Raw genomic sequence first — 27,549 nt, 5'->3', positions numbered from 1 at the left:
TAAAAAAACATTCTTTTAGTGGGAATTATAAATTATAATGTTAATCAATTCATGTTTTCTATTAGAGATTCTATGCTAAACAAAAAATGTATTGCAGATACATACTTGAATGTGGTAAATAGTAAATATATAATAATAACGCTTTCTTGTCGATCAATTTTTTTATTGTGTGACGTATAAGTACATAGCATTATATCTGATGACCCTTTCATACAAGTATTATATTTCGAGGTTGGTGAACTTTTTTTAGCTCACGTATAACGACATTTGATTATTTTAGAATTTTAAGACGTGCCATTAAATATGTATACACATTGCAGTTAATTATAAAAAAAGATTCTTCTCGGTAATACACAATATATATACACTCGCTACTCACCAATACATTTTTTCTAAAGTAATATATTTAACTAACATCATGATATTAATCTGGTCAGATACACATTATAATAATATTTTTATTCTAAAAAAAATTATCTCGTACACATAACTTTCTTATAAACTCTTCATCGGGGCCGATTCTAGCATACTTTTTATCCGAGGCAAAGCTTAAAATTAGCGCCCTCTCATAATTTAGCCTCCCCTCTATTATGCTACTGTTATACTACTTAAACTTATGTCCCAGTTGCTTTCTAAAAAAAAAAAAAAATGGGAAAAAAATTATAATTTGTAATTTGATAACACTCGTTATATAATAAATAAAAAACTGTAGTTAATCTATCCACTTATTATTTGGTAATTTGGCACCATCTCCCACTAGATCCGAGCCCGCTTTCTTTGAAAAATTATTTTTTCAAGTTAAATATACTAATATTATACAAGTATATTATAACTCAATCACTTGAACGAGTTAAACTACGTATTTTATCCCTTTACGATTTAACGGAACAATACCGTACTCGAAACTTTTACTGTCTACGGTGTGCAGTATTGTTGCGTATGTTGTATGTATAGGGTGAGTCGCGGCATTTTCTTGGTTTTCGGTGTGCTGTTAGTTGTAATATTTTTATAATTTTACACACAGAGTCTGCACTGTGATATTAATATTAGAGAAAATTATTTTTTTCAAAACAGCGAACAGCTTTATAAAAACAATAAGAAGGGATATTATACTCCGTTATTCCAAACATTTATTTCTACGTTGCCAATAATGTAATATATGAAATAAATATAATATATATAAAAACATTCATACACCAACACACATATAGTATATATATACACATGGGTAAATATTATTTGTGCGTGTGTGTAAATACAGAATCGATTTAAACTTTACTGTAAATTGGTAAATTGATATCGTGAGATTGAACTTAAGCAATTATCTGAAAAACGATAGCGAAACACACACACACACTCACACACACACACACACACACACACACACACACACACACACACACACACACACACACACACACACACACACACACACACACACACACACACACACAGTGTCACGCACGATATATACGACGACATACGCATATTATATTGCGTATCAGCGCGTCATGTTGTTTTTTATTCAACAGTTTTTTTTTTTAAATGATGTATATTATACATTTTAAACGAATAAAAGAATGAAATTCCGAATTCCATTCTTAACCGTTTAAACTATTATATACCATTCCATTATATTATTGTTTTCAATGTGAACTTTTGGATCAACGCCAATACAGCGATTTATATGTGATGCATGCTAATAAAAATTTGAGCTTTATTGCTTTGGGCATTTTAACTTCTGTGTTAAAAGTCACGAATAAATATAGCTTTAAGGGGTTGTGAATATTGCATATAATATATGGTACATTTTTTTTACCTCTACGATTCACCGTGTACGAGCATCATCCTCTTTCAAAAGTATTCCTAAAGACCCATTTTATTTTCAATTATTCTGATAAGTATTTTTTATATTTTCTCCGTCCCATTTTTATCCTCAATGTAGGGATAAATAGTAAGTACTAAACTACTAAGTATAATTGAATCGAAAGTGTTTAAATTATGTATCTATATTACCTATATATACTTAGGCTGAATAATGAACATCATAATATAAGTAATTTGGCATTATATTACTGCAGCTTTGATACATATGCTTATAGTTAGAAATATTTAAGTGGTTTATTAAAATGTTGAGAATTTTCAACGTCATTTAGCCTGGAATTTTGATATATATATATGTATATGTATATTATAATAACGTTATTGTACTACCAATTTTGTTGCTATGTACGATATTGATTATAGTTTTATTTTTATACAATTTTGTTTGCTATGAACACATTTTTATAAAACTAAAGTTCCACGTATAACATTGTATAACATGCATTTAGAGATAGGGAATTTTGTCAATGTGGGCATATGGCATACTTTGAAAGTCATTTTTAATTTTAATTTTATCGTATTTGTGGGTAATTGATGGAAACGTTATACTTACAGAATTTCGACACTGCCATATGAAATTGTTTTTCGATTGTGATGATTTATACAGTTATTTATGTCTAATGGAATCTAAATTGTAATTTATAGCAATAATAATGTATACACAGGCTTGGTGTACATCATCTGCCAATTTTTCTATAGTGAATTATTGTTGTATTTATAATTGTGTCGTTGTGTTCAAGAGACAATTAACGAGAGAATAATAATATTATGCACTCTATATACTTAACATTATTCTCATCGCATACGATTATTGAATATTTCATGTTGTATTTAGTGTGTATAAGACTTTTTAAAAATAATAAAAGTAAAAAAAATAATTTACATACGTATTACGTATGTAATGCATTGTCGGTTATTACACTTATTACGATCTTTAGCAAATAATTTATAGGTATACCCACATTATATTTTGATAATCGTATTATTGGATATAAATGATAAATTTAAACATTTTCCAGTTGAGTTTTACGATTTCTTTATTTTATCTGAAATTACCATCTTAATTTTACTATTGTATTTATAAACATATGATAGGTAGTATAATCAGTGTAAGTAATAATAATAATCAGTAAACATCATTTTTATTTTGTAAACTGCAACAAATTGTATATTATATATTTATATATTTTTACACAAACATTTTTTTTTCTTAAAATAATTACAATAATAACACGCAATGCAACTATTCATATAGAATAAATTGATGGGTTAACAACGTTTAATTATTTTTTTCTTATTTCAAGAAAACAGAAAAATAAAATAAAAAACAATTTTTTTTTATTTTAATAAAATTAACAATTGACATTTTACCTCATATACATAATATTACATATTTCATATTATTTTTATGATCATTTTCAGGACAATAATAATATTATTATTGTAAATGTGTGTAGTGTGGGTATGTGTATGACTGTGTGTTGGTTTGCGTTGTGGCGGTGTTTTTGATTTCGAAGCCGTTTAGACGTCTCTCGGTGAATTAATTATACATATTTTATTTACTACTAACATAGTATATTATATAGGTATTAAAAATGACCTCTTACAATACCTCTTAAGCTAATTGATCGACATTTTAATAGTATCGAAATATATACACCGCGTGTATATAATATATTAATATAATATGTACGCGTTAAGAGATAATATGTATATTTAAGTTTTAAAATTATTCATACGCATAGGTATTTATATTTATTATTAGAATATATAGGGAGAGTATATTATAATATAGATAAAAAAAAAAAAACGAAAACAAAAACAAAAACCAATAATTTACGATTATCGTCGTTTTATTTATTTTGCTTAAAATTTAACATAATATACGATTCTACTTATTAAGATACAACCGGACGGCAGACCGTTATTTTTTCTATTAGGCTATTCGTTTACGAATTTCCAGAATCGATATTGGCCTTTGTATTTTTTTTTTTTTAAAAGACCTTCATCGATTTTTTCAACATTTACACTAAACTCGTAAAAGAATGCAAACGCGTCTGCTGTCAGTTTTTGGTAACATTCGAACCACCAGCGAGCCTCATCAGAGGATTTCTCTTAGTTATATTCTAATTTTATATAATCCAACATTATTATTATTATTATCATTATTATTAAATTAAATTTAAAAGGATTTTTTTTAATTTGTTTTTTTTTAATTTAATTTAAAAAAATACTATTCTTTGTCTAATGATATTGTGTATTTGTATGTTTACAAAAATTACACGCTTAATGTTAAAACACCGAAAACTACTGGGACACGTCTGAACGGCGGGTGAAATGAAAAGACCGCCATCACGGTGCCATGGTGATGGCTGAGACGGTGACGGCGCGGTGATGGTAAGTTACTTCAATGCAGTTGTCAATGAATGCCCTCCAACGGCGAGTAGGACTTGTATTGATACAAGTCCGGTCCACCGTAACCGTACAAGAGCCGGCCGCGGCCATGTTCATCATAATATGGATATCTATACTTAGGTCTGAAAAATCAGAAACACACACACAATTATATAATGATGCTATTAAGTTATATACTTTTATGTGTATTATAAAATATTATATTCGTTTGTATATAATATTTGTGCGTGAGCAATGTACAGCAGTATTATATTTGTGGGATATTTTCATATATTCGCCCAGGGACAAGCCCCTATACATGCACCACCTACTTTTTAAAGAAACTTTTTTTTATCGTCCCTGTCGTCACTCCCTTTCACCCGCGATTGAAAAGCTGAACGATCATCATTAGTTCACGAATAACACTTTAAAAAAATGTTGGACTTTTTTATACTCCCGTAAGTAAAAATTAAAGAAAAAAAATGATTTTTAGAAATTGGGAGGTTATTGAATGCTCAATTTATTATGCTGAACTTTGGGGACCAATTATGAAAAAATATCGTATTTTATTTTTCATTTTTATAATATGTGTGCGTATATATACAGTATTTTACAAAAATCGTAAAATCGCGTATTGTGTTTATATAATTTTTATATATAGCTAACTGTACCTATTCAGATAAAGTAATAATACTTTATAAATATTTAAATGACTGTTAGGTAAGTAAATGCATATAAAAGCATTGTTTTTAACTTTTGAACATTGGATTTTAATATTTTTAGTGATTTTAATAATTAATATATAGTTATTTAATTTGTGAGTGTTTACTGTGACTACACAAACAACAAGTCTAGACCCCAAACAACACATTTTTAATAAAAAATAAAAAAATAATCTTCTCTATCAGCAAACTATTTATCACTTTTTTTTTATATTATATACTATTTGTATTTAATTTTTTTGTACATGTCGTATATTATACATTTATACGCTTATATTAATATGCAATATTACGTATTTAATTTACATCACTGGCGAGAACTACTAGAAGATTCGTTGTATAGAAATACAGGTACATAATTCCGCGATATTTATTATTCACAATTATTCATAATTTATCATTGTATTATTTACAGGTATCTGCTGCAACTGCAGTTATTTACACGTACCTTTCGAAGTATTGAAAGTTCGGTGCTCTGGGCGTTAATGTCGCGCCGACTACGGAGACGACCAACGCTACCGACGCGAGCGCCAGCAAAATCTAAAAAAAAAAAAGTATGATTATTATATATATTTTAACATTCGTCACGTTATTATTTATCGTAAAAATAATATATTTATAATATATTTATGCACGCTATGTAATACGACTGATACGCCGCGTAAAATCATCATAATATAGGGGCGCGTGTAAATAACACGCGATATATTATTATATATATTGTTAATTATTATTGTTATAAGATAATAATGTGTATGTGGCGCAAGTCGTCTCGAAAAGAGTTCATACAGCTGTCATCACTATATAGTTTGGCTCGTCGTGCCGGGTCAATTATTTATATGACGCGATGTTACAATAGCTGTTGTAGACAGTAGACTGTAGTTTATGTTATATTATATTGATAGGTATTAAAGTCGAGCTCGTAAACATTTTATCGTTGATAGACAAAATACTGTAGATTTATCGTTCTATAATGTTACTACTATACAATTATTGGTCATAGATCATATCATAAAAATCATTTTGAAACATTTTTTTGGAATACATTATGGGGGGGGGGAGAGACATGTATGTATATATACGAGTATACGCCATACGTGTCTGATTATAGTGAAGTGCTGTGGCCTGTGTGTTTTTAAATATTATATTGTATTATACGCGTTTTTATGATTAACGGTTTTAAATATTATATCGCAATCGTATTTCGTACAATATTGTCATTGTGTACGACGGCAGTTACGACGGTTTAGTTGACATATAATCCGAAATTTTAAGTATTTTGTAATACGCGGTTTGGTTATATGATAATATGTAATATGTAACTATACATCGATAGTTAAGATTTGACACTTATTAACTTTGAGAGTATTGTTTGTTAATCGTGGGCCTATTTTCGTGCCCAGAATACGTACATTTCACGTCTTAACTATAGACCAATAACATATTAGTATTATCGAGACACTTGAATCATTATTGCCAAAACTAAACAAGCATTCGACTAATCACTGCAGCACCGCGCACACCGCAACAGACTTTAACTATTTTATTTATAAATGCTATACACACATCTCTGTAACTATGTCGTATACAATAAACATGTGAGACGTGTAATGTACAAATCGCTAAAATTTAATCGTTGTAAAATTGTAAACTCACGATTTTGATACATAGGTAATTACTATAATAACGATAAATGCTTACTATATTATAATACAATAATAATAATTATTATAGATTAGGTTTTTAAATATTTGATGGCTTGTTTACGGACATAATAATATTACGTTATATGTACTTATACATCATTTAAAACAATCGGAAGAGAATTAAGTTGAGTTTTGTATGTATTATATATTCGTCAACCGATATAATAAGAGTGAAGAGTTGTCCACTTGTCGAAAATGAAAATCCCAGCGCCGTACTCGAAATGTTATTAAATATTTTAATAATCCGTTTTTCTTTTTAATTATTCCCGCTTTTGACCAGTATCTGTGTGCATTTCTTTCCGAACTTAACATAATATCACAAATCGTTTCGTCATCTGCGACTAAAAACTCGTTAACGCATTATAGTTCTCGTTGCATACATAAATAAAATATTCGAACGGTGCGAACGGCAGTACGACACCCGTTCAAACCGAATAATACGCACATTGGACGGACGGACGGCTGGCCCGTGACCCGTATAATAATCGACACCCATTTTGTATATTTTAATATTTTCTCGGTGTATTCTGAATATTATACAGAGTGTATGTGCTGTCAATCATAACTTTTTTTTTACGACTACAATATACGCTCAATGATTGGGCCACGTGTGTGCTTACTGATATATATATATATGTTTCTGCGTCGTATTCATACATTTTTGCAGATGGCCAATTTGTTTATATTATACTCAAAGTTCCCGAAAAATATGTGAAAGTCGTGTTATTTGTTCTCATCGACCGGATGCATAACCATTTAGGCTATCATGTCATAAACTATATTGTAGTCATATATTATAAGTGATATGGTTTGGTATACACATAAATAAATAATAATGTACTTTTGTGTTTGAAACGTAAAATCGTTTAGAATCGTGTGACTTTGTGCATTGTGCATACATTATAATATATATATAGAATATGTATATGCTCGATTACTGAATATATACATACTAATAATTGATGGAAATTATAATAACACAAGTTTCTCTAGGATAGTCTACGGTCTCGAAATTTGGTTGAAATCTAAAATCATTGTTAGTATTTTGTTGTTATATCTTTAATTGGTCAACGTTCAATGCCAAAATATAATTTGTGAAAATTAAATGTAGAAAAACAAAATCTATAGTAAAAGAGATCCATGGTGTTATGGAGGGAAAATTAGTTGGACTATACCTAAATGACGGTAGGTATAAAAAAATAATATTGTCTATATAATTGCATAGGAACGAAATATAAATTACGAACCGAGAAATGAAAGAATAAATAATTAATAAATCAATTGTAAATTTCGCCGACTCTCGATAGTTAGGATTCTTATCATGTATATATATTTTATACAAGTACTATATTCTTTTTATGTACAAAATAGAGCCGCCGCTGGCTGTCGGAGAAAGCGAAATTAACAGTAACAATTCGGTTTTTCTTATCACACGTTTCAGTCATAATCGTCGTGTATCTAAACGTGCTGTTTTCGGTCAGAACATATTTAAGGATTTTATTATACCTACTCGTACAACATCATTAAACTAATTGTTACAACAACAATAAATTATTAATTTTTGTACATATCATTATATCATTATGATTCACCAACCATACTCATTAGTCATTCCTTACCTTTTTCCTCAATTAAACAGTTATTAAAAATATCATTTTCAGAATTTTTAAAAATGATTAAAGATCGTATTTTTAAGTTAATGAGAGTTTTTTGTACAATGTCCTGAGAAGACATAAACGTTTGTTTTTCAAATTACAATATCAGTTTTCTGTTGTAAATAATTTTGTGTATAGTTTTTCTGAAAATTAGTGGTGTATAGTGGAGTTGTACGAGAATACCTAAAATATTGGTTTATTATTTCGCTCACCTAAGTTTTAAATACTTATAAGTTATAACTCATATAATCGTACTATTCGTATGAATTTTGATTTTTATGTACCGAAATACTCAAAAAAATATTCTGCTTCAAGAACATTAAATTAAAAATGTATATTTTTTTTCAAAAAAGTAAAATAATATATTAAAAATATATATATTTTTTAAAAATTGTTGTTTGATTTCGACTGGAAATTAAGTAAAAAAAAAATATTTTTAAAAACTTTAATAGATTTTGAAATAATGAGTATTGTTTGATAAAAAAAATTACTCAATATAAGTTATCTTATTATACCTTATATAGTTATATATATTATATTATTATTTATACTCGAACGTAACCGCGTTCCATTTATGACTATTCTGTAGTACCTAATTGTAAATGTATATAACGGCTATTATCAGCTATATTTTCACTAAGTATAGTATTTTATACACATGATATCACAGTTTGAAAAATTGAGTATTATTAGAGACGTAAAATAGTCAAAAATGTATAGGTTTACTATGTATGATATATTTTTATAAGTTAATTATTACCAATTGGAGAATTTACAACTCATAAAATTACGACAATAATAATTCATTATTTAAAAACTATGCCTAAAAATATATAATAACAAAATAAAAAAAAACAATAATACGAGTATGTACTTATTATATTATATTCGTTTAAAAAATATATATTATTAGGTGTAAAATAAATATTTAAAATCTATATAAGATTTCAGTTGCTCATTCTCCATAGCATTGCGGCTTTATTTTGTTAAAATATGGTCTTAAAAATGTATTTGCATATTATATTTGCAAATTATTCACGTATATTTTTTCGTGTACGTTTCGTGGGTTTTAAATTGTAATAATCCGATGATCTGCGGATCTGTCATTTTAAAACAAAAAAAAAAAAATTGAACGGGTATTATAGTATACACGTTCCTTGTTCCTCTCTGACTCCCACTAATACAAACATTGATAAATGATTATATTTGTATTATAACGTACAGCTCGTGTAACATAGTCGTGCAGTATTGTTTTATACAATTGAATACAATATATGTATTATACATATATATAATAAATAATATATGATATATATACTTATAGGCTGACCAAAATAATACTATATACAGATAGAAGTACCTATTATAGATATATATTATTTCGTTTCCTGTGTTTGCCTACAATCTAATAGTATTATCGCAATAGGTGTACATGACGTACTTGTTTATTACAATATATATCATATTTTAATAATATATATTTCAATATAATACGATTTCATTTTTAAAATACTTTTGTTTTTGAATAGAAATGCGTGACAAACGCTGTCTTAAAAAATTAAAATTGCTCCAATCATGATGGTAATTATTCTCATATTATTATACTTGGTTGACAAATTTACTATCACGCAGCGATCTCGCGAGGTTAATAATAATGGTGTCAGAATATTTTATAAAATAGTGCATTTTTTCGGCACGAAGCGATCAATTAGCAACAGGTCGCGTATCGCGAATACACGACCCACCCGCGCTTGCGTGTTTGGCCAGTGTATAAGGAGAAAACGTAAACCTTATATTACCTGTCCCTGCGACTCTTGACGAACACGTTCTTACCGCAACATCGTGTGCGGTATATCGTATTGTCGTCACAAAGTATTAACAGTTTTCATACCATACCAATAGTTAACGTAAAAAACACGCATTACGAATGTTATTCACAAATCAGTCGATTTTTAAGAAGCAAACAATTCTAAATATGCAACTAATTATATTGAATATTCATAGTAATTTTAGTATAGATATTTGTTATTATTTTTCTTGCCAATTCGTACATTGACACGTGTGGTGGTTTCATATTTTAACAGTGAATATAAATTATGCCGTTCTATGAATGTCTATTTATAATGTAGAAATATTGATTATATCTATATTTTTTCCATATTATATCTGCAAAGAATCAATACACACAAAATAGTGTTAACTATTTACGGGTTGTGTAAATACGACCGTATAGATTCCATATTGTCTATTGAATAAACCGATGAAAGCTAGCGATTAAACACCACGCTTAAACTGTTTACGTAGGTAGGTAGGTAGGTACAGAGTACACTGGGTATGTAAATTGCATACAATCGAGGAAGAAAGTTCTCAAATTAACGGTGATTGAAAACCGTAATGTCATCAATAAATTTAGCGTTCGAAAATCGATTATAATTATGTATAGTGCAGTGAATAATATACCAAATTATTATTTAAAAAATATTTACATTTGTATTTATTTTTAAATATATAAAAAATAATATGTACTTATTGTACTTATTTTATTCCGAATCTAAGAATTTTTATTTCTAAAAATCGAATTTCGAACGAGTGATGGTTAATTAGTTAAAAGTATTGTAAGTTTTGATATGCCGTTCATCCCGACGGCATCGATGAAACACTCGAAATGTTAGCTCAACGCTAAGCTTATCTAAACTTATAATACTTATGAGTTACAACTAATTAACTGCTATCGATCTTTAAAAATTAAAATTTGATGTATATGAATTCCTAGAAAAAATATTTGCTGAACATCACATTAACATAATGGTTAATAATTATAATGTACGTCGTCATTTAAAAAAATAAAAGATTCATACTATGATAACGTAAGAAACTATTGAATTCAATTATAATGAATTTAGACTACATGTAAAATATTTTTCTCAAAAACAGTTACGATTTTTACATTAATAAATGTTTACCGTTAAAAGAATCACTGAGTCTATAAACTTAATCGACTATAAAATCCGAAAATCTAAAATGTATTTAGTCTGCGGATGATGAGTAGATATAATATGATTGTAAACTACTGTACATTAAAAACAAATGACAAATTAAATAACACAAATTTGTTGATACGTGTTGTAATAATAGGCATTATACAATATACCTAATAGATACATTTATAATATGTGCTAATATTATAATAATTGCTTTTGTGATTTCATTTGTATATACACTTAGAGTAATTAGTATATTATTAATTGCCTACAATGGTATGAAAATTATCGAAACAGAATTAAAATATGATGTTAACAATACGCATATATTAATATTATTATATAATATTTATAAACGTTGTGAAACATTCAAATACACGTTGCAAAACAAATCTTAAATTATATATAGACATGCGTCAAAAGTTTTAAAAGCAATTTGCCTTTTATTTAAAAATATGATATAATTTAAGTCACTCTTAATATTCTACCGTCTTCTTTACCACAGCACCACAGCATTGGTTTAATTGATAATGTAACATTTTAATGGGCTATAATAATTGAAAAAAATTAAATGTATAAATTGCATATAAGTAATTTAGGTACATTTAATGGGAACCTATATTTTATAATTGGAAATTAGAGAAGGATTGTTGAAAATATTTATGTTTAAGAATTAATATTCATATTATGATGTATTATACCAATACCTATAATAAAATACATCCATAAGTGACCTTTGTTTACAGGTCAGGTCGATTTTTCCGTAAACCGTGTTGCGAGAGAAAAAGTAGAACGCGGCCTTTACATTTGGTGCGAACGATTATTATTGCGTATATATTTTTTAAATCGATAACAATAATTGTACAATATAATATAATATAATACACGATTTAATATTTATTATATAAGTTTCCAGTTGGTCGGTGATTTAATCAACACGAAAAAAATTCTGGAATGAACACTCGGTAGACTGTATGCATATATTGATATATTACTCGGTATCAGCATATGTGCAGTATTATATATTATTAATTTGATTGCGTTCGATAACGAGCCGGTTGGTCGTCGAACTGGTAAAAAAAGACAAACACATTACAAATCCGCAAATGATACTTGAAAACACGTAATTATACATACACTCGCGTCGTTATAATTACGGTCAATTATTTTGCGAGCGTTTCCGGGTCGGATTTCCGAAAACTATTATTCGGCCCGCGTGATGTACTTATATAACATAGGTCCCAGGTACATTGTATAAAAATCCATTGTATAGGTCATATAATAATATGGTATGCAAACTGAAAAGTTGGACCACTTACGGGGTTGTGTTTACGAGTTGTAAAGTATATAGTGTATAGGTATACAGCTATTATATTAAACGTATGTTATAATATATTATTATAAGTCGCAACGCAAGGGCTCGAAAATATCGAGGACGCCGCGGAAATGGAAAGGTAAAAGAAAAAAAAAATTGAACATAATCGGAAACTCGCCATCCGCCCTGTGCGCGCGATTATTTGACCTACTTATTTTCGCGACGATCGTCGAGTTCATATGTATTCTTTCCCGCGGCGGCGCGGCGACTGCTTATACGAAGGGACCGCCGCCGACGACCTTGACGGACGACCCGCTCCTCCGCGATGACCTACAAACGGGCGCGAAAACGTTGGGCGGAAAAAATACTACTCGAACCGTCGGGAAATCAAAGAAATTTCCCTCGCAAAAATTAAACAGAATATTATACGAAACGTGTCGTAGGCGGTGTAAACACAGTGCACTCGTGTATATATTATAAATCACACAGGAAAAAAAAAAATAGAAAGACGACTTACTGTGTGCTGTGGCGGCGGCGGCGGCGGCAGCGAGACGTCTCACGTAACCATCATTGCGAAATGTTTTTTTCGCGCGCTCCGCGGGATCGTCCGGGAACGATCGGGCGACTTGACAGGCCGGCGTCAAGTCGCTCACTCGGTGGCAGCAGCGACGGCGGCGGGTCCGTAACAAAAGTAGGTCACCCGCCGCCGCCGCCGCCGTCGCGCAGAACATGCACACGCGCGCTATAGCGACGTCCGACACACACACGCGCGCACACACACACACACACACACACACTCGCAATATGCAGCGCTTCAACAGCAGTGGCGGCGGCGGCGGCGGCGGCCGATCACTTTCACTGAGCCGCCGCTCGAGTGACGTGCTTTATATACAGCACACAATAATAATATCATATACTTTATAGAAAAAAATATACAAACGTAGTGCTTATATGTGCTTAATGTGTGTAAATAGAATAATATGTGAACGCGCGCGCATACGTCACGATAATATACATATATATATATACATACAATAATAATAATAATAATAATGACGGCGGGAAAAACTCGCGTAAAGTCTGTAAAGGGTATTCGCTCGGAACGACGAAAACGAGAATAAAAAGTGGTGAAATTTGCATTCGCCGTTTATTGCGGGGGTCGCGACTTTGTCGGTCTACCGCTCGTAGGGGGAGGAGTCGCGGGCGTTATCATTATATATGTGTTTGTATTTATATATATACACAGCGTTACCGTTTCACGCAACAGGTTATATTATATTGTTAGATATTGTTATTATGATGTTATTGTTATAAATTCAGGACGCGCGGGATCGAAGTGACCGGACGAAAAAAAACGTATTCGCGCACTTATAATACTTCATATAGTTGGGTAGCGGCACATCGCCCCAACGGAACGGAATCCAATCGAATTTATTATATCGTACAATATATATTATATTTAGAAGGATTTCGAAACGTTTGTTGTACACACGTTGTCGATAAGGCTTGTGTTTCTAATAAAATATTTGAACCTTCTGCTATTATTTGCCGTGTACCGTACGCATTATATGAACATATTTTTTATCGCATTAAATGTCTATAAAGATAGCTCTAAAATACACTAAGAATATCGCTGCAATAACCTACAACTAAAATCTAAAACAACCTAAAATAAAAAAAAGTAAAACGTTCAACCTAAGTTTTAATTTGTGCAATTCTGAATTGTTTCCAATAATACATGTGGACACGATTCTTTTCGATCATGGTTCCGATTGCGTTCCGTTTCAAACTATATACTTATATAGTATATTGCGAATACGACGAGGATAACCTCATAGGTATATATACGATAGCATCACGGTTCAATGTTTTTCGTGTATCTCGATAAAGCTGATTGATTGATCGGCTATTACATCGTAAACATGCGATTTTACGATAGTCGAATTCGATAAGTCTAGCTGTATATTATATATTATATAGGACCCGGCCAACCGTTCGTCCAATAATCGTTTAAGTTTATTTGTTACAGAGAAATACCACGGGCCTTCGAAAACCTGCAGCGCGGAGGACCGGAACACACCGTTTAATATAACATAATATAATATATGTAATAATAGATATTATATGTACCTACGACGTCGTTATTATTACGCGGAGGTGCGCCTGGTGAGGAGGTCTCAAAAGGGCTGCGGCAAGTCCGCGGAAAGAACATGTTAAGGTAAATTTTGAGGAATGCACGAAATACGTCTTTAAATTGTTATGTGTATATTATAAAGGCGTATAAATAGTACTGGTCCCTGCACGAATCGATCGCCAACACCAATAATAATCATATTCTACGACCTACCGCAATCCATTTCATAAATCGCAAAAACACGAAACGTCATCGTTTTTCGGTTTTCGAAACGACTGCGACACAGTTCTGCGTATCATAAATTCGTAACATATCGTGCGCATAACATACGTTTACACTACACTACATATCATATACGTATAAAGGTACAAAAATATATACACCCGACAAGTGACCATCGCGTCGCCTATTATAATATATGACAATAATCGCGGATCGGCGCGCGCAGTTTGCATCGCGTCTTATGGCATCGCGTCACGGGGTATCGCGGACCGTGTTCGACGTATCTATAATATATGTATAATATGTATAATATGTTGTGTTCGGGTACTTACCAATCGGTTCAGAGACGGCATGTCGGGAAGCAGCTTGTTGGCATGATCGCTGTCCGTTGGCTACTGAACCGCCGTCGCGCCAGTCGGTTCCGCGAGCGAGCGTGCGGGGGACACCCGGAGACGTGTGAAAGTGACTTTCACTCGGTCTCGGCTGTCCGGTTCGAGGGCATACGAAATTGTTGTTTCCGAAACCGCGGCCATACCGAACGCACAAAATAACGACATGTAATACAAGTATCGCGCATCGGTTAATATGCCGCCGTATATATGTGCTACAGCTATATGTCTGTGATGTGTATACTACTATTGTAATATAGACGTCGCGGAGTAGATATACGCGCCCAAGTATATTGTGTTCTGTATACTATGGGTGATTCACCCGCAGTTAATCTGGTCGGTGATTTTTGGTTTTTGTCTCCTCGCGAACCCCGCCGATGTACAGTCGTCCGAGATCGTTCGCCCATACTCGTCAGCGCGCACTCGGCCACGTTTCGAGGTTTTATTATGTGATCTGCCGGTGCGAGATGATGGCGATGTGATAGTTCATAGAACAAAACCAAAAAAGCCCGGGAAAATCGTTATGTCGTAGAAAAAAAAAAGAATTTATTATATCTCGGGAATAAATTCTCGTATTTTTATGTCGTCGCGTATCATCAGCTGAGTAATACTTGACATAATGTTAAATGTTATTATCTAAAAACGTTTAAATCGTGCTATAATATTATAATTTATACTAAATGATATTGTTGCAGCTGATATACCTTCTTTTTGTTCGGGCACGTAGCGGACGATAGTATGCTGCAGGACTGTTCAAAATGACTCATCCGATGTCTTGCACCTGGTCTCCTAGGTCATTTGATCTTACACCACATATGACCCCACTTCTTCGCCGTTATCATCGTCAACCGTAGACTTAGCTAAAAATTAATGAAGTCAAGTCGATTACAACGGATACGCGTGGAATATGAATTCGAGATCCGACTAGATGTCATTCGTGATGTTACCCGCAACGGAAGCCATATAACTCTACATTTATAGGTGCTATTAGATCAATTTGAAATGTCATTCCTTCATATACTTAATGTATCGTGTTATATTACTCTATACCCGAAAACTAAAAATAAATAATATAGTATTTGAAAGCAGATGAACAATTTTGAATAACCCTGCTGTATTGTCTACTGCGGAGGTAAACATTATATTAAATTAAAATTATATTGATGTTCGCACGCGCTGCGGTATAGCGTGGTGAAAGTGCCATTTCGCGACATTGAGAGTAAAAGTGAAACGGTACATAACGGGTTGGTTTGTACCGTTAGATTTTGTATAATAATAATAATACGCACGAATGGATTGTGCGGGTTCGAGTTTTCTATTTCGGCTGGCGGGAGACGCGCAACTGGTATTTCATGCCACCCCTTCCCGCGAAAAAAAACATATTTAAAATATAAAAAATAAAATAAAACGGTGTTCCGAGGGAAATCGCCGCAGTCATTGTGCGGGGCGATTAAGAGCGAATATTGTACTATATTACATACCCACTCGTAGTTGTGCTCGTTACATTTATATACACGAAATAATTCACACGACGGGACTTGGAAACTATTCGGGATGATATTACACGCTTGCAGTTTAACGTCTACCGTGTTGACAACATTTTTTTATTTTGTAGGTTTTATCGCATATTTTATTTATACCCGCACGATTAGTTTATAAGACACAATTATCATTTGTTCACTTTCTAAGCGCGTTCAGTTCTCGTACAAAAGGTGCGGGACATCGATGCATACATTATACAGTAGGTATTTATTGTATGACCGTATGCAATACGCACGCCGACCATTTACAACAATATATACTATCATCAATCTCAGAGAATATAATATAAGATATAACTATGTGCTTATTAAATATTTTTGTCTAGACAGAAAGTACCTGTATGATGCGTTTATATTTATTTATTCTATCGTTTGGCCATTAATTTATTTAAAACCACTTTAAGCCACTAAATGTAGTTAAAAATAACTTGATTTATGCCTAATGTCTATTATATATTATATTTATATCTCATCCTAATATTATTAAAAACTTTCTATCGTTATGTTATGTGATTCCTTAGCTCCGTCAATGCCGTATTACCTATATTCTTCTGGAAGTGGTCAATTATTTGTAAACTATAACAATAAAACATCTAATATAAAATTAATATATTTTATTGAAAGGTAAACATCAATAACACAAAATAATATGTACATTTATATTATTAAAATAGGTTATCTATTAGTCTAAAATGTTACGTGTGTACTGTGTACGTGTATTTGAACAATTAACAAAAATTACTTTCAAATAGTTTCAATCGTGTACGCAATTTTTATGTGCACATAAAATAAGGTAGATACTTATACAATAATATAATATTATTGTATCATATTTGCACGTGTGCTCTACAGTTATACAGAGGCCTTAGAAGTTGGCCGTGGCCAAGTATAAGTTTAAACAAAATATTTATTTTAAAATTATTTATTATTGGTATCCCATGCGAAGACAAAATTTTACAACAAGGTAGTCCACCAAGGAAAAAAGGTGAAGCATCACTTTACTACACTAATACAATATAGTATATTACATGAACGTTATTCATGGACCATAGCTTACATAGAATTATAGAATTTGTACTTGTTTTAATAAATATTATATAACATTATAACACACATTTTAAAACTTTTTAAAATAAATTTCAGCTCTTAATTACTTTTTGAAAAAGACAAAAAACAATTGCCTATTTTGAATTTATAAGATTAAATTTAATAATTTGCATTATTGAATCAATTTCAGAATACCTAATTATTTTTGAATACGTTTATTCGTTATTTGTTTTTAAAAAGTTTGTTACAAAATGTAATAACTAAATAAAGCTGCAGGCTTGTATCGTATAAAATGGATTTTTTAAAATTTTCTACCTATCTATTTAATTTTGTAAAACGTGTAAAATCTCTTATGTCTAAGCCCTAAGGTATATTATTTTATTTAATATTTAGATTTTTTTTGAAGTTTCAATTTCAGTTCTTTTACAATTTAACTTTTATTTAATAATTAATAGTATCTAATAATTTTTAATGTACAGAGACGTAGTAATAATGAACAACTAAAAAATGTTAAGGAATATAAATAATCTATCATATAATATAATATACTTTGAATTAGATAAAATAGCTAAATATATATATATGATGATTGTGTACTCTGTTTAGTATATGTGAACATATACCTTTTGAATATTTGAGTATATAATATATAATAAACTATATTATGATACGCCTAAAAAAAGTAAATTTTAAACAATGATTACAAAACTGAATAATTTATTTTCATTTATTATATATAATATTATCAGTTATCTCTATTATATAAATTTGACCGATAAATTATTTTAAAAACAAAAATACAATTTTACAATAGTATATTTCAATATTTATGTTTTATTTTTTAAGTTTTCTTCAAACATTCTATTTAGTTAGGTAGGTATTTAATTTATGATATTGTTTAAACATGATTAAATTAAAAATTGCAATACCTATTATATTATTTAAGTGTACTCTAATGGATACCACAGGGCACATATTATACATGTACAATGTACTATAATGTACTCATATAGTTATGTATGAGTAAATGTACATATACTATAAATAATACACCCGGATATTGGTATTAAAAGAGCACTTTCTCGATTTTCGATGCAAAATTAAAGTGTTCGATGGTATAATGTATATATTTAGGTCGATTCAAAATCATAAAATATATTATAACTCAGTAAACTTAATATTTAAATATTATCATCAATGTATTCAAATTAAATAATTAGTAATATATAAGTACACGAGTATATATAATATGTTTAGTATATATATACACGTATATGTTATATTGGTATATTATTTATTATTAAAATTAAGATTTAACTTTAATGCATTTATTTTTTATTCATTTATATACTCGTGTAATATACATTTTAGAAACATAACTATTTCATAATTACATACAACTTTAAATGAGTTTTACATTTAAAAAATTCACTCTATTCATTGTAAATATTATACACCAGAAATTGATTTTTAAATTATAAGTTTAACATAACTCATATATTTTATAGGTGTACATAATACATAAAGGTATAAATGTAAATAAATGTATAATAATGTAGTAGGATAATTTTTTTTGTCATAGGTAATAAAATAAAACATATGTTTGTTAAACATACAATTTTCATATTATGATAATACAAACATTTTAATACAGAGAAAGTTTAATGGTCATATAGTTATCTCTAGAAAAATAGAACTAATTAAATTTTATGTGCTTTCGTCGTAAACACAATATTTGCTACATATTTTATTATACGGTACATTATAAAATACAATATTTATTTAATTTTTTGATGACACTGAGGTATTGTATTTTTTTTTTTACAGATGTACAAAACCAAATACATTGATAACAGTTATGTTTGTGATAGAAATATAAAATATACTACCAAACGAATAACTCAATTCGTCGTTTTATCGTACTCATTACGGCGAAAATGTAGTTAAGTATAATATAACCGACATTCATATACGTACGCGTATAAAACACACGTATAGATTACTGCCAACACACATAAGTCTTAAAATGTATGTAACAATGTGAGTATACATTATGCTATGTACGTATATTGCACATGTTTAGTGTATTATATGTGAACCTAATCTATATTGTTGGTTAACGGGTAATTTTCAGAAAGTATTACCTGGCATTTATTTTTCAGCATCGTGATTTATCAATAATCTTTTTACGATTACAATAATTATGTTTTTTAAATCTTACATTATAATATTATATATTATTGTTTTCCAACATAGAAGTACCTATAAGGTATAGAACACTATAGTACAGTGCATTTTGCAAACTTTGCGTGTTTATACTACCGAGATCAGTTTTTTTTTTTTTTTTTATTAAACCAGTTGATACTGAGTTTGTATATAGTTAATAAAAAGTACATTGTATTTGTTGCTGTATATATATATAAATAAAATTGTAATACTATTGGTATATCTATTAGAGCACATTAAGGCGAGGGAAATCGGCTATATACCCATTTTATGAATAAAGTGATGGCAAAATATTGTGGCCGAAGAAAAAATTATTATTTGTAAATTGTAAGATTTATATATTTTATTATACACATTTGTGTATAAAATATTGTGCAGTCTCTCACAATATTATTCAGCTGATTGTCAGCAATTTTTAACTCTCAAATCTTTTTTGTTGTTGTTAATTTTATAGAAAAATGTATTAAAAATACGATGAAAATTAATTTTATTATAATTTAATCTTTTGATCGAAAGAGGGAGGTTGTAACTGACGTCAAATGTCTGTGTGTTGCACTGTGATCGATGTAAATTACAACTTAAACATACTTAGCCTGCTGCAAGGTTCACCATTATTATGTATGTTGCAATGTGTAATTATAATTTCAACACAGATATTCCATAACAATAAAAATATGTAGTTAGGTAGGTGTTTATATTTATATGCCCATGTAGGATATTTAATATATGTTGTATTTCCTTCAAAATCGTTAACGTTTTCACTCTTCATCATCAGACATTTCACAATGGAGTATAGTTGGAATAACGAGATTGCGTGACAACGATGACATTATAACATAATGCAACGTTAATAGGCAAATACATATGATGAGTTATTACAATACCTATTCGCGAAAATAATTAATATTAAGGCCCGTACGTCGTTCATATTATCATATAATATGTATTTATATCGTATTAAAAATTGTGACTCTGCACTGTGCAAGACACGGGTATACTCGTGTAGTCGTGTGCGTTTACCTTTATTATAACATGGACAGGAAGACAATATATATTTGAATTTCGCTCGTGTGACGCAATTATCACTTACATGTATAGGGTTTTTAAGACGGTTCTTCCGATCTTGAAGAGCGCTTTTGCGATATTATATATCATTAAAATACTAAATACATCATCATATCACTCGACGGATCGCGCGGATGCATTCAAAATTCAAATACCTGCAGTTGTTTAAACAGCACGTGTTTAAAAGAATTTTTTCACGGAATTATTTCTAGTAAGTCTATACGCAGTTGCAGTAATATACAGTATATACTGTAGCTAATATATATATAGCTTGCGCATTTTTGTCATCGTCCAAAACATATTTCAACCGTTCGTACATACTTATATTTTATAATATATATGTATATTAAAACACTGTATACCTGAATATATGCTTCAAGAATGTACGTGGATTTTATCGCATCGCGATGATGTATATACTATATAATATATAGTATATATTATGCGTGTGTGTATTTATGCACGTATGTAATAAACTAATATATGTATGTATATATAAACGTAAAAATCTAGTACATAGAACGTGTGATAGCTGCAGCGGAAACCAGAAAGAAAATTACATTTAAAAAAAATGTTCGATGATAAAATTATGTTGTACAAATATTTAATATCCATGTGGGAAGAATATCTTAGTAAACGAAATGTGTAAAAAAAAAATAATTTTAAACGAAAAAAAATCAATAACTTTACCATCGGTTGTTTTCTAACAATTCAAAGCCAAAACTTTACGCTTGTCAGAGATATTCTTATACATAGGTACAACATAAAAGATAGACCTGCACGGTAATTTTGCCATTTTTGGATTAAATAGTCAATACAGTAGGTCTGTGCGTATAGTTATATAAGTACACGTATATTGTTGTATACCTAATAATATTATGTATACCGACTTGGATAGAAAAATCATCATGTTAAGTATAAATATGTATAATGTATACTAAATTCATAAATCGAAGTATATGTAATAGCCAATAGGTATATAATATGTACTTAGTTATCGGGTATCTGTGTATATATACAATAGTGTGTGTGTGTGTGTGTGTGTGTGTGTGTGTGTGTGTGTGTGTGTGTGTGTGTAACCTTCAATTACAACTATAGTCTATACTCTAGAATATACTTACCTACCTGATAACTATATAATATACATATAAATATAACAATACTTATTCGATCACATACGCGCACACGTATTACAATATTAACTATATATTTTATTTTATATAGTCGTATACATAATATACATGTTATGTGCATATATTGAGTATAAGTGCGTGGTTGACTAGGAACAATAATAGGACGAAAACGCGTTTGACCGTATTTATATTATTTTTTTATTGATAAAAATGAACAGTATATAGTATATACCTATATATAAAATTACGTACACCAAAAATGTATACCATAATATAGTTCAGGGTCTAAAACAGTCTCTCATCTAAAAAAAAAATGTTTTAGGTATTTAAATATATTCGACATCGCGATGCAGTCTCAACTTCGGAAATTTAATATAATATACAGAGTATAATATAATAATTATATTATACTCTGTATATTATTAAAATTTTATTAAAATTGTATAATAATAATATTAATAATATTGTTAGTATAAATATATACCTAGCCACTTAGGTACATAAAACCATGTAAACAAATTTTAAATAAATAATTTTGCTGCTAATGTATTTAGAATTTCGTATGTTCATATGTCTGTTATTCTTAGTTAAATATATTATCCATGTAATAAATCGTTGATTATATTGTGTTACAGGTGTATATAGTAATATAAATTAAAAACACAACCTCGGTATTGACTGTTCTTAGATTGTAAGTATAACAAATGGTAATGTACGAATACATGTATTTAGTATTGATAAAAATATTTCAACAAAATAATAAATGGTGTAATATTTCATATTGGAACAAATAAATCGGCAATATACAGTGTATAGTTACTTGATAGGTATTATTAAAGCAAGTATAATACTGTATTTAAATGCGGCACTTATATGATATTTGATAAACTCATTATTTACTTTCAATGTTTTACTGAATGTAGTTATTTGCGAAAAAAGAATCTCTCGAGATTCAGTTCGTTCAAGAGTAAATATATTTGCTTAAAATGTTTAATATTAAAGGTCAATATAAGTATATTATATCGGAGGACTATATATATTATAATAGTAAAAATCACATACGAATTTAGTTTCAATATCATCTTCTTCTTCTTCTTCTTTGGCTTTTTACAGGCCTTTTAGGTCCATTGCCGCAACAACATACTGTCTCCATTCTTCTCTGTTTTGTGCCGTTTCTTCAGCATTCCTTACTCCCAACATCTTTAGGTCTTCTTTTATTCTATCAACCCATCTCTGTCTAGGACGTCCTCTGGGCCTCTTTGCGTTTGGTTTCCATGCGGTTATTTGTCCGATTAGTCCTTTTGATCTCCATACATGCCCAGCCCATCCTATTCGTGCGCTTTTCAAGATCCCAGTAATATTGGGTTCGTTATATAATTCCTCTAAATTTTTATTGCTACGTATTTCATATTCTCCTTCACTGTTTTTGTTTGGGCCAAATATCTTTCTCAATATCTTTCTCTCAAATACTTCTAACTTTTTTTCATCTGACTTTGTCGTCGCCCAAGTACTGCTTGCATACAAAGCTATTGGTCTGACTAGAACTTTATATAATGTTACTTTGGATTTCCTTGATAATAGTTTTGATTTGAACAATGGTAATAGTCCATAGTAGCATCTGTTTGCTGCAATGAGCCGTCTTTTCACTTCTTCGTGGCTATTAGCATCCTCATTAATATCTGCACCTAAGTATTTAAAATTCAATATCATACGTCATATAATATAATATAAATCTATTATAAGTATAATAGTTATATAAAATTTATTTTGAAAATTTGGTTTTGGGTTTAAATATAACATTCGATACTGTAACTTACATATTTATTCTTTATATATTATATACCTGTAGTAAAAGGTTGCTGTAAAATTAAGAATTGTATACTATGTATTGAAATTAAAATAAAAAAGCCTTTGTTATTTATTAATATTATATCGTTTTGATATTTTCCTTTTTAGCTCAGAATTGGTAAACATAAACAAACAATTTTAACGGAATAAAGTAAAGATATAGCTAATGTAAGTATTATTAAAGTTTAGTTATAACGTATTGTGTGTACAACTTTTTTTTTTCGATTTGCAGTTTTTAGGATACCCGGGAAGATCAAAAATATTAGCACAGCTATTTTTGTTAACGTGAATTCGAATTAAACACACAATTGTGCTTTAATATAATTGATTTGTTTTTCGACGATTTTCCAGTTTTCACTTATTATTGAAAATTGTCGATAATAAACAGCAAACATTCGTGTTTTTTCTGTTTTAAATTTAATTATTTTTTTTAGACAAACTGAACCGCTTTTTTTTAACAGTTTCCAAATACTTATAATTTTGAATTTAATTTTAAATTAAGTCGTAATTCCTCCAATGGTATATATTTACAATCCGTATTTTTATTGTATCGTCTATTTTACTTATTGTTCTTTTGCGTAATAGATTGTATGAATAAAAACATTAAAAAAAAAAATGCAGTATACCTATATAGTTTACTATATTAAAACTCATCAAAAATTGATTTTAACATTTGAATATTTTTTTTTATCGTATATATAATAATTAACACGTATAAATTAAATACTTATGCTTTGCGATCATAAAAGTTAAATATTATTTTTAGAAAAATATCTATAACCAACCAAACAAAATAATATAAGATACTTATAAAAATATAATATTTTATTGTATTAGGTGTTTTATTGATACTTATGGTTTCTAGTTAAATCGTATAAAATATGTTTTGCGAGCATTAATAATTTTATCAACAATTAATTTAATAATTGCGTTTTAGAGAAATCGTTGTAACAATTACTGTATTTTATTCGTATGAGAATTTTAATGCTATTGTATACGATCGTCGAGATTAAGTTAATACGAAAACAAAATTGCGATCCCGTGGTTTAGCGTACATGCGTGTACAATGTGCAGTATAATATTATATTATATAGCTTGCAAGTAGGTATATTTTTAATCGTGTGCATTGACGTAGAATGACACATCAATTATTGATTATAAAATTACAAGGCCAATAATTGTTATACATTTTTATTTTGAAGAAACGGTTTATTACAATTGAAAACAGCAATAATAAGTATTTAGTTTAGTATTAGCCGACTATCGCTGTGTGCAGGTTTCATGCCAGTATAATAACATTATTAAGTAAATTTTCGGTAGATATTATTATAAACGTATAAACCGTCGGCAACGAGCTGAAAAAATCATTACCTAACATTTAAAATGACGACGTATAATATTATATATACATATTGCATATAAATGGAGTTATTTGCCTCGATGTACCTATGATATAAATACATATTAATGATCAATGCATAACATGGTGATCAGAGCGTCGTGTAATGCACAGAATAATAATGCGGAGACAACATCACAGCCTACCGTTTTCGGACAGAATTACAGAAGCTACGTAGTCCGATGGGAAACTAAAACAACACTATTAAAATATGTATAATATAATATTATATTGAAGCTCAAAGATATCGAATTTGTAAATAGGTAGTACATAATATATTATATAATATAGTGTTTGTGACTTAGTGTATACGTTTTTATATTGCGATTATTAATTGTTTATTGTTCAAACTGCCAAATATTTATTTTAATATTTTTATTGTTGTTATTATTGTTACGGAAAGCAAGGTACTCCGTGGGTCGTATATCTACGATAAATTATGCAATAATAGCGTCAATCTAATCTAATATTATAATAAATTCTTCGTCATTTCTACCGAATCACGAACCGCGATATGGTAAAAACATTTTTGCAATTTTCGCTCTAGCGCGAATATATTGTATAATATTAATGTCGTTAAGCCCGTTAAGACATTGTGAAAGTGTGCTATTAACACGCTAATAAGAATTTGTATGACCAAATAGTACTATATATTTAATTAACGCATGCGCTCATCATCATCTTGCAGTGCTATTGGTTTTTGGTATAATACTGAGCGGATTATCGCGGTTTAGGTTTTGCATAATATTAGAATATATAATATAGTGAAAATAATAATAATGTTATATTTTACACGTATTACTAAATTTTAGTCTTATAGCTTTAATCCGTTCGTGACGCACATAAAACGCGTCTTAAGTGTCTATAAATCAATTATCGTAGTATAGAATTTCGGTAAAACGAATTCAAAATATGATGGCGATTAATGCACTTTATATATAAATATATAATATACAAATATAACAATAGTTATATTTATGTCAACGATCATTACACTCATCAGTAATTATGGTTTGATGTTATTAACGCGTGTAGTGAAAGTCAAAACGAATAGAAAATAATAATATATCAATAATATTTTACCCCGAATTATTTTGTGACTATAATGATTAATGACAATATGAGTAATGACTAAATATTATTATTATAAAAATATTATGTCAACGTTTAAACCGATCGTAATATAAATTGTTGTGTATCGGCCGCGACGGACATCATTTATTAGAAACGGGTACACGGGGTTGAATATGCGGACTATAATCTCCCTTTATTCTTTCGATAAAATCCTAAAAATATCATTCTGTTTTATTATTTAATTTATATAAAAAAAAGCAGCATAATACTATTTATAGACTTTATCTTTACCTAAAATAATTGTTATGTTATGTTTGTACGGATCAACATTTTTTAAAATTGAGTGTATCCTACTATCTACATATATATTATTTATATTTATACTACTTATTATGTATATTCATATTTTGTTTCTAGCAGGTAGCAGCCCAACCACTTCTTTCCTATTTTGTTTCTTTGAACTAACGCAGGACATAATCACCGACGATCCACAGTTAGTGATATTCATATCAGGAAAATAGATTATTCATTTACAATGAATATACATATTTATTTATTTATTTACGGAATAAATCCATTTTCAATAGTAATATAATATAGTGTTGCAGACTGCAGTATAACAAAACATATTATGATGAAAATTGGTTTAGTGATTACATATTATTTAAAACATAGATATAGTACAAGAAGAGTTTACAATATATTAAATATAATTATAATTATAATTTAACTAAATTAACAGTAAACAATTAAAAAACATTAAAAAACAAAAAACACATTTTAAATAATCATACGTAAATGCTGACTTAATATT

General features: G+C 29.4%; 1 protein-coding gene and 2 long non-coding RNA genes across 5 annotated transcripts; 2 read left to right on the top strand and 1 right to left on the bottom strand.

Annotated features, from left to right (window-relative positions):
* Positions 1 to 3,007: 3,007 nt before the first annotated feature.
* LOC132931648 (uncharacterized) lies at positions 3,008 to 15,502 on the bottom strand. 2 transcript variants are annotated; one of them, XM_060997547.1, is made up of 3 exons: positions 15,346 to 15,502; positions 5,449 to 5,540; positions 3,008 to 4,421 (listed from the first exon to the last, which is right to left on the bottom strand). In XM_060997547.1, exons 1-3 carry the CDS (start codon positions 15,364 to 15,366, stop codon positions 4,304 to 4,306), a joined length of 231 nt encoding a protein of 76 aa, XP_060853530.1. In that variant the 5' UTR covers positions 15,367 to 15,502; the 3' UTR covers positions 3,008 to 4,303. The 2 variants fall into 2 exon arrangements, with proteins under 2 accessions (XP_060853530.1, XP_060853529.1); XM_060997546.1 differs by lacking the exon at positions 15,346 to 15,502 and adding an exon at positions 13,175 to 13,405 and having other exon boundaries at positions 4,370 to 4,421.
* LOC132931649 (uncharacterized) lies at positions 14,739 to 16,490 on the top strand. 2 transcript variants are annotated; one of them, XR_009662768.1, is made up of 2 exons: positions 14,739 to 14,875; positions 16,098 to 16,490. It is a non-coding gene; the product is annotated as an uncharacterized LOC132931649 (long non-coding RNA). The 2 variants fall into 2 exon arrangements; XR_009662767.1 differs by lacking the exon at positions 14,739 to 14,875 and adding an exon at positions 15,548 to 16,030.
* Positions 16,491 to 16,854: 364 nt separating this feature from the next.
* LOC132918149 (uncharacterized) lies at positions 16,855 to 24,645 on the top strand. The gene is made up of 5 exons (XR_009660388.1): positions 16,855 to 17,013; positions 19,818 to 20,030; positions 23,050 to 23,105; positions 24,371 to 24,430; positions 24,495 to 24,645. It is a non-coding gene; the product is annotated as an uncharacterized LOC132918149 (long non-coding RNA).
* The last annotated feature ends 2,904 nt before the right edge of the window (positions 24,646 to 27,549 follow it).

This window comes from Rhopalosiphum padi, chromosome 1, assembly GCF_020882245.1.
Source record: "Rhopalosiphum padi isolate XX-2018 chromosome 1, ASM2088224v1, whole genome shotgun sequence".
NCBI lineage: Eukaryota > Metazoa > Arthropoda > Insecta > Hemiptera > Aphididae > Rhopalosiphum > Rhopalosiphum padi.
This window is presented reverse-complemented; position numbering and strand designations above follow the sequence as displayed.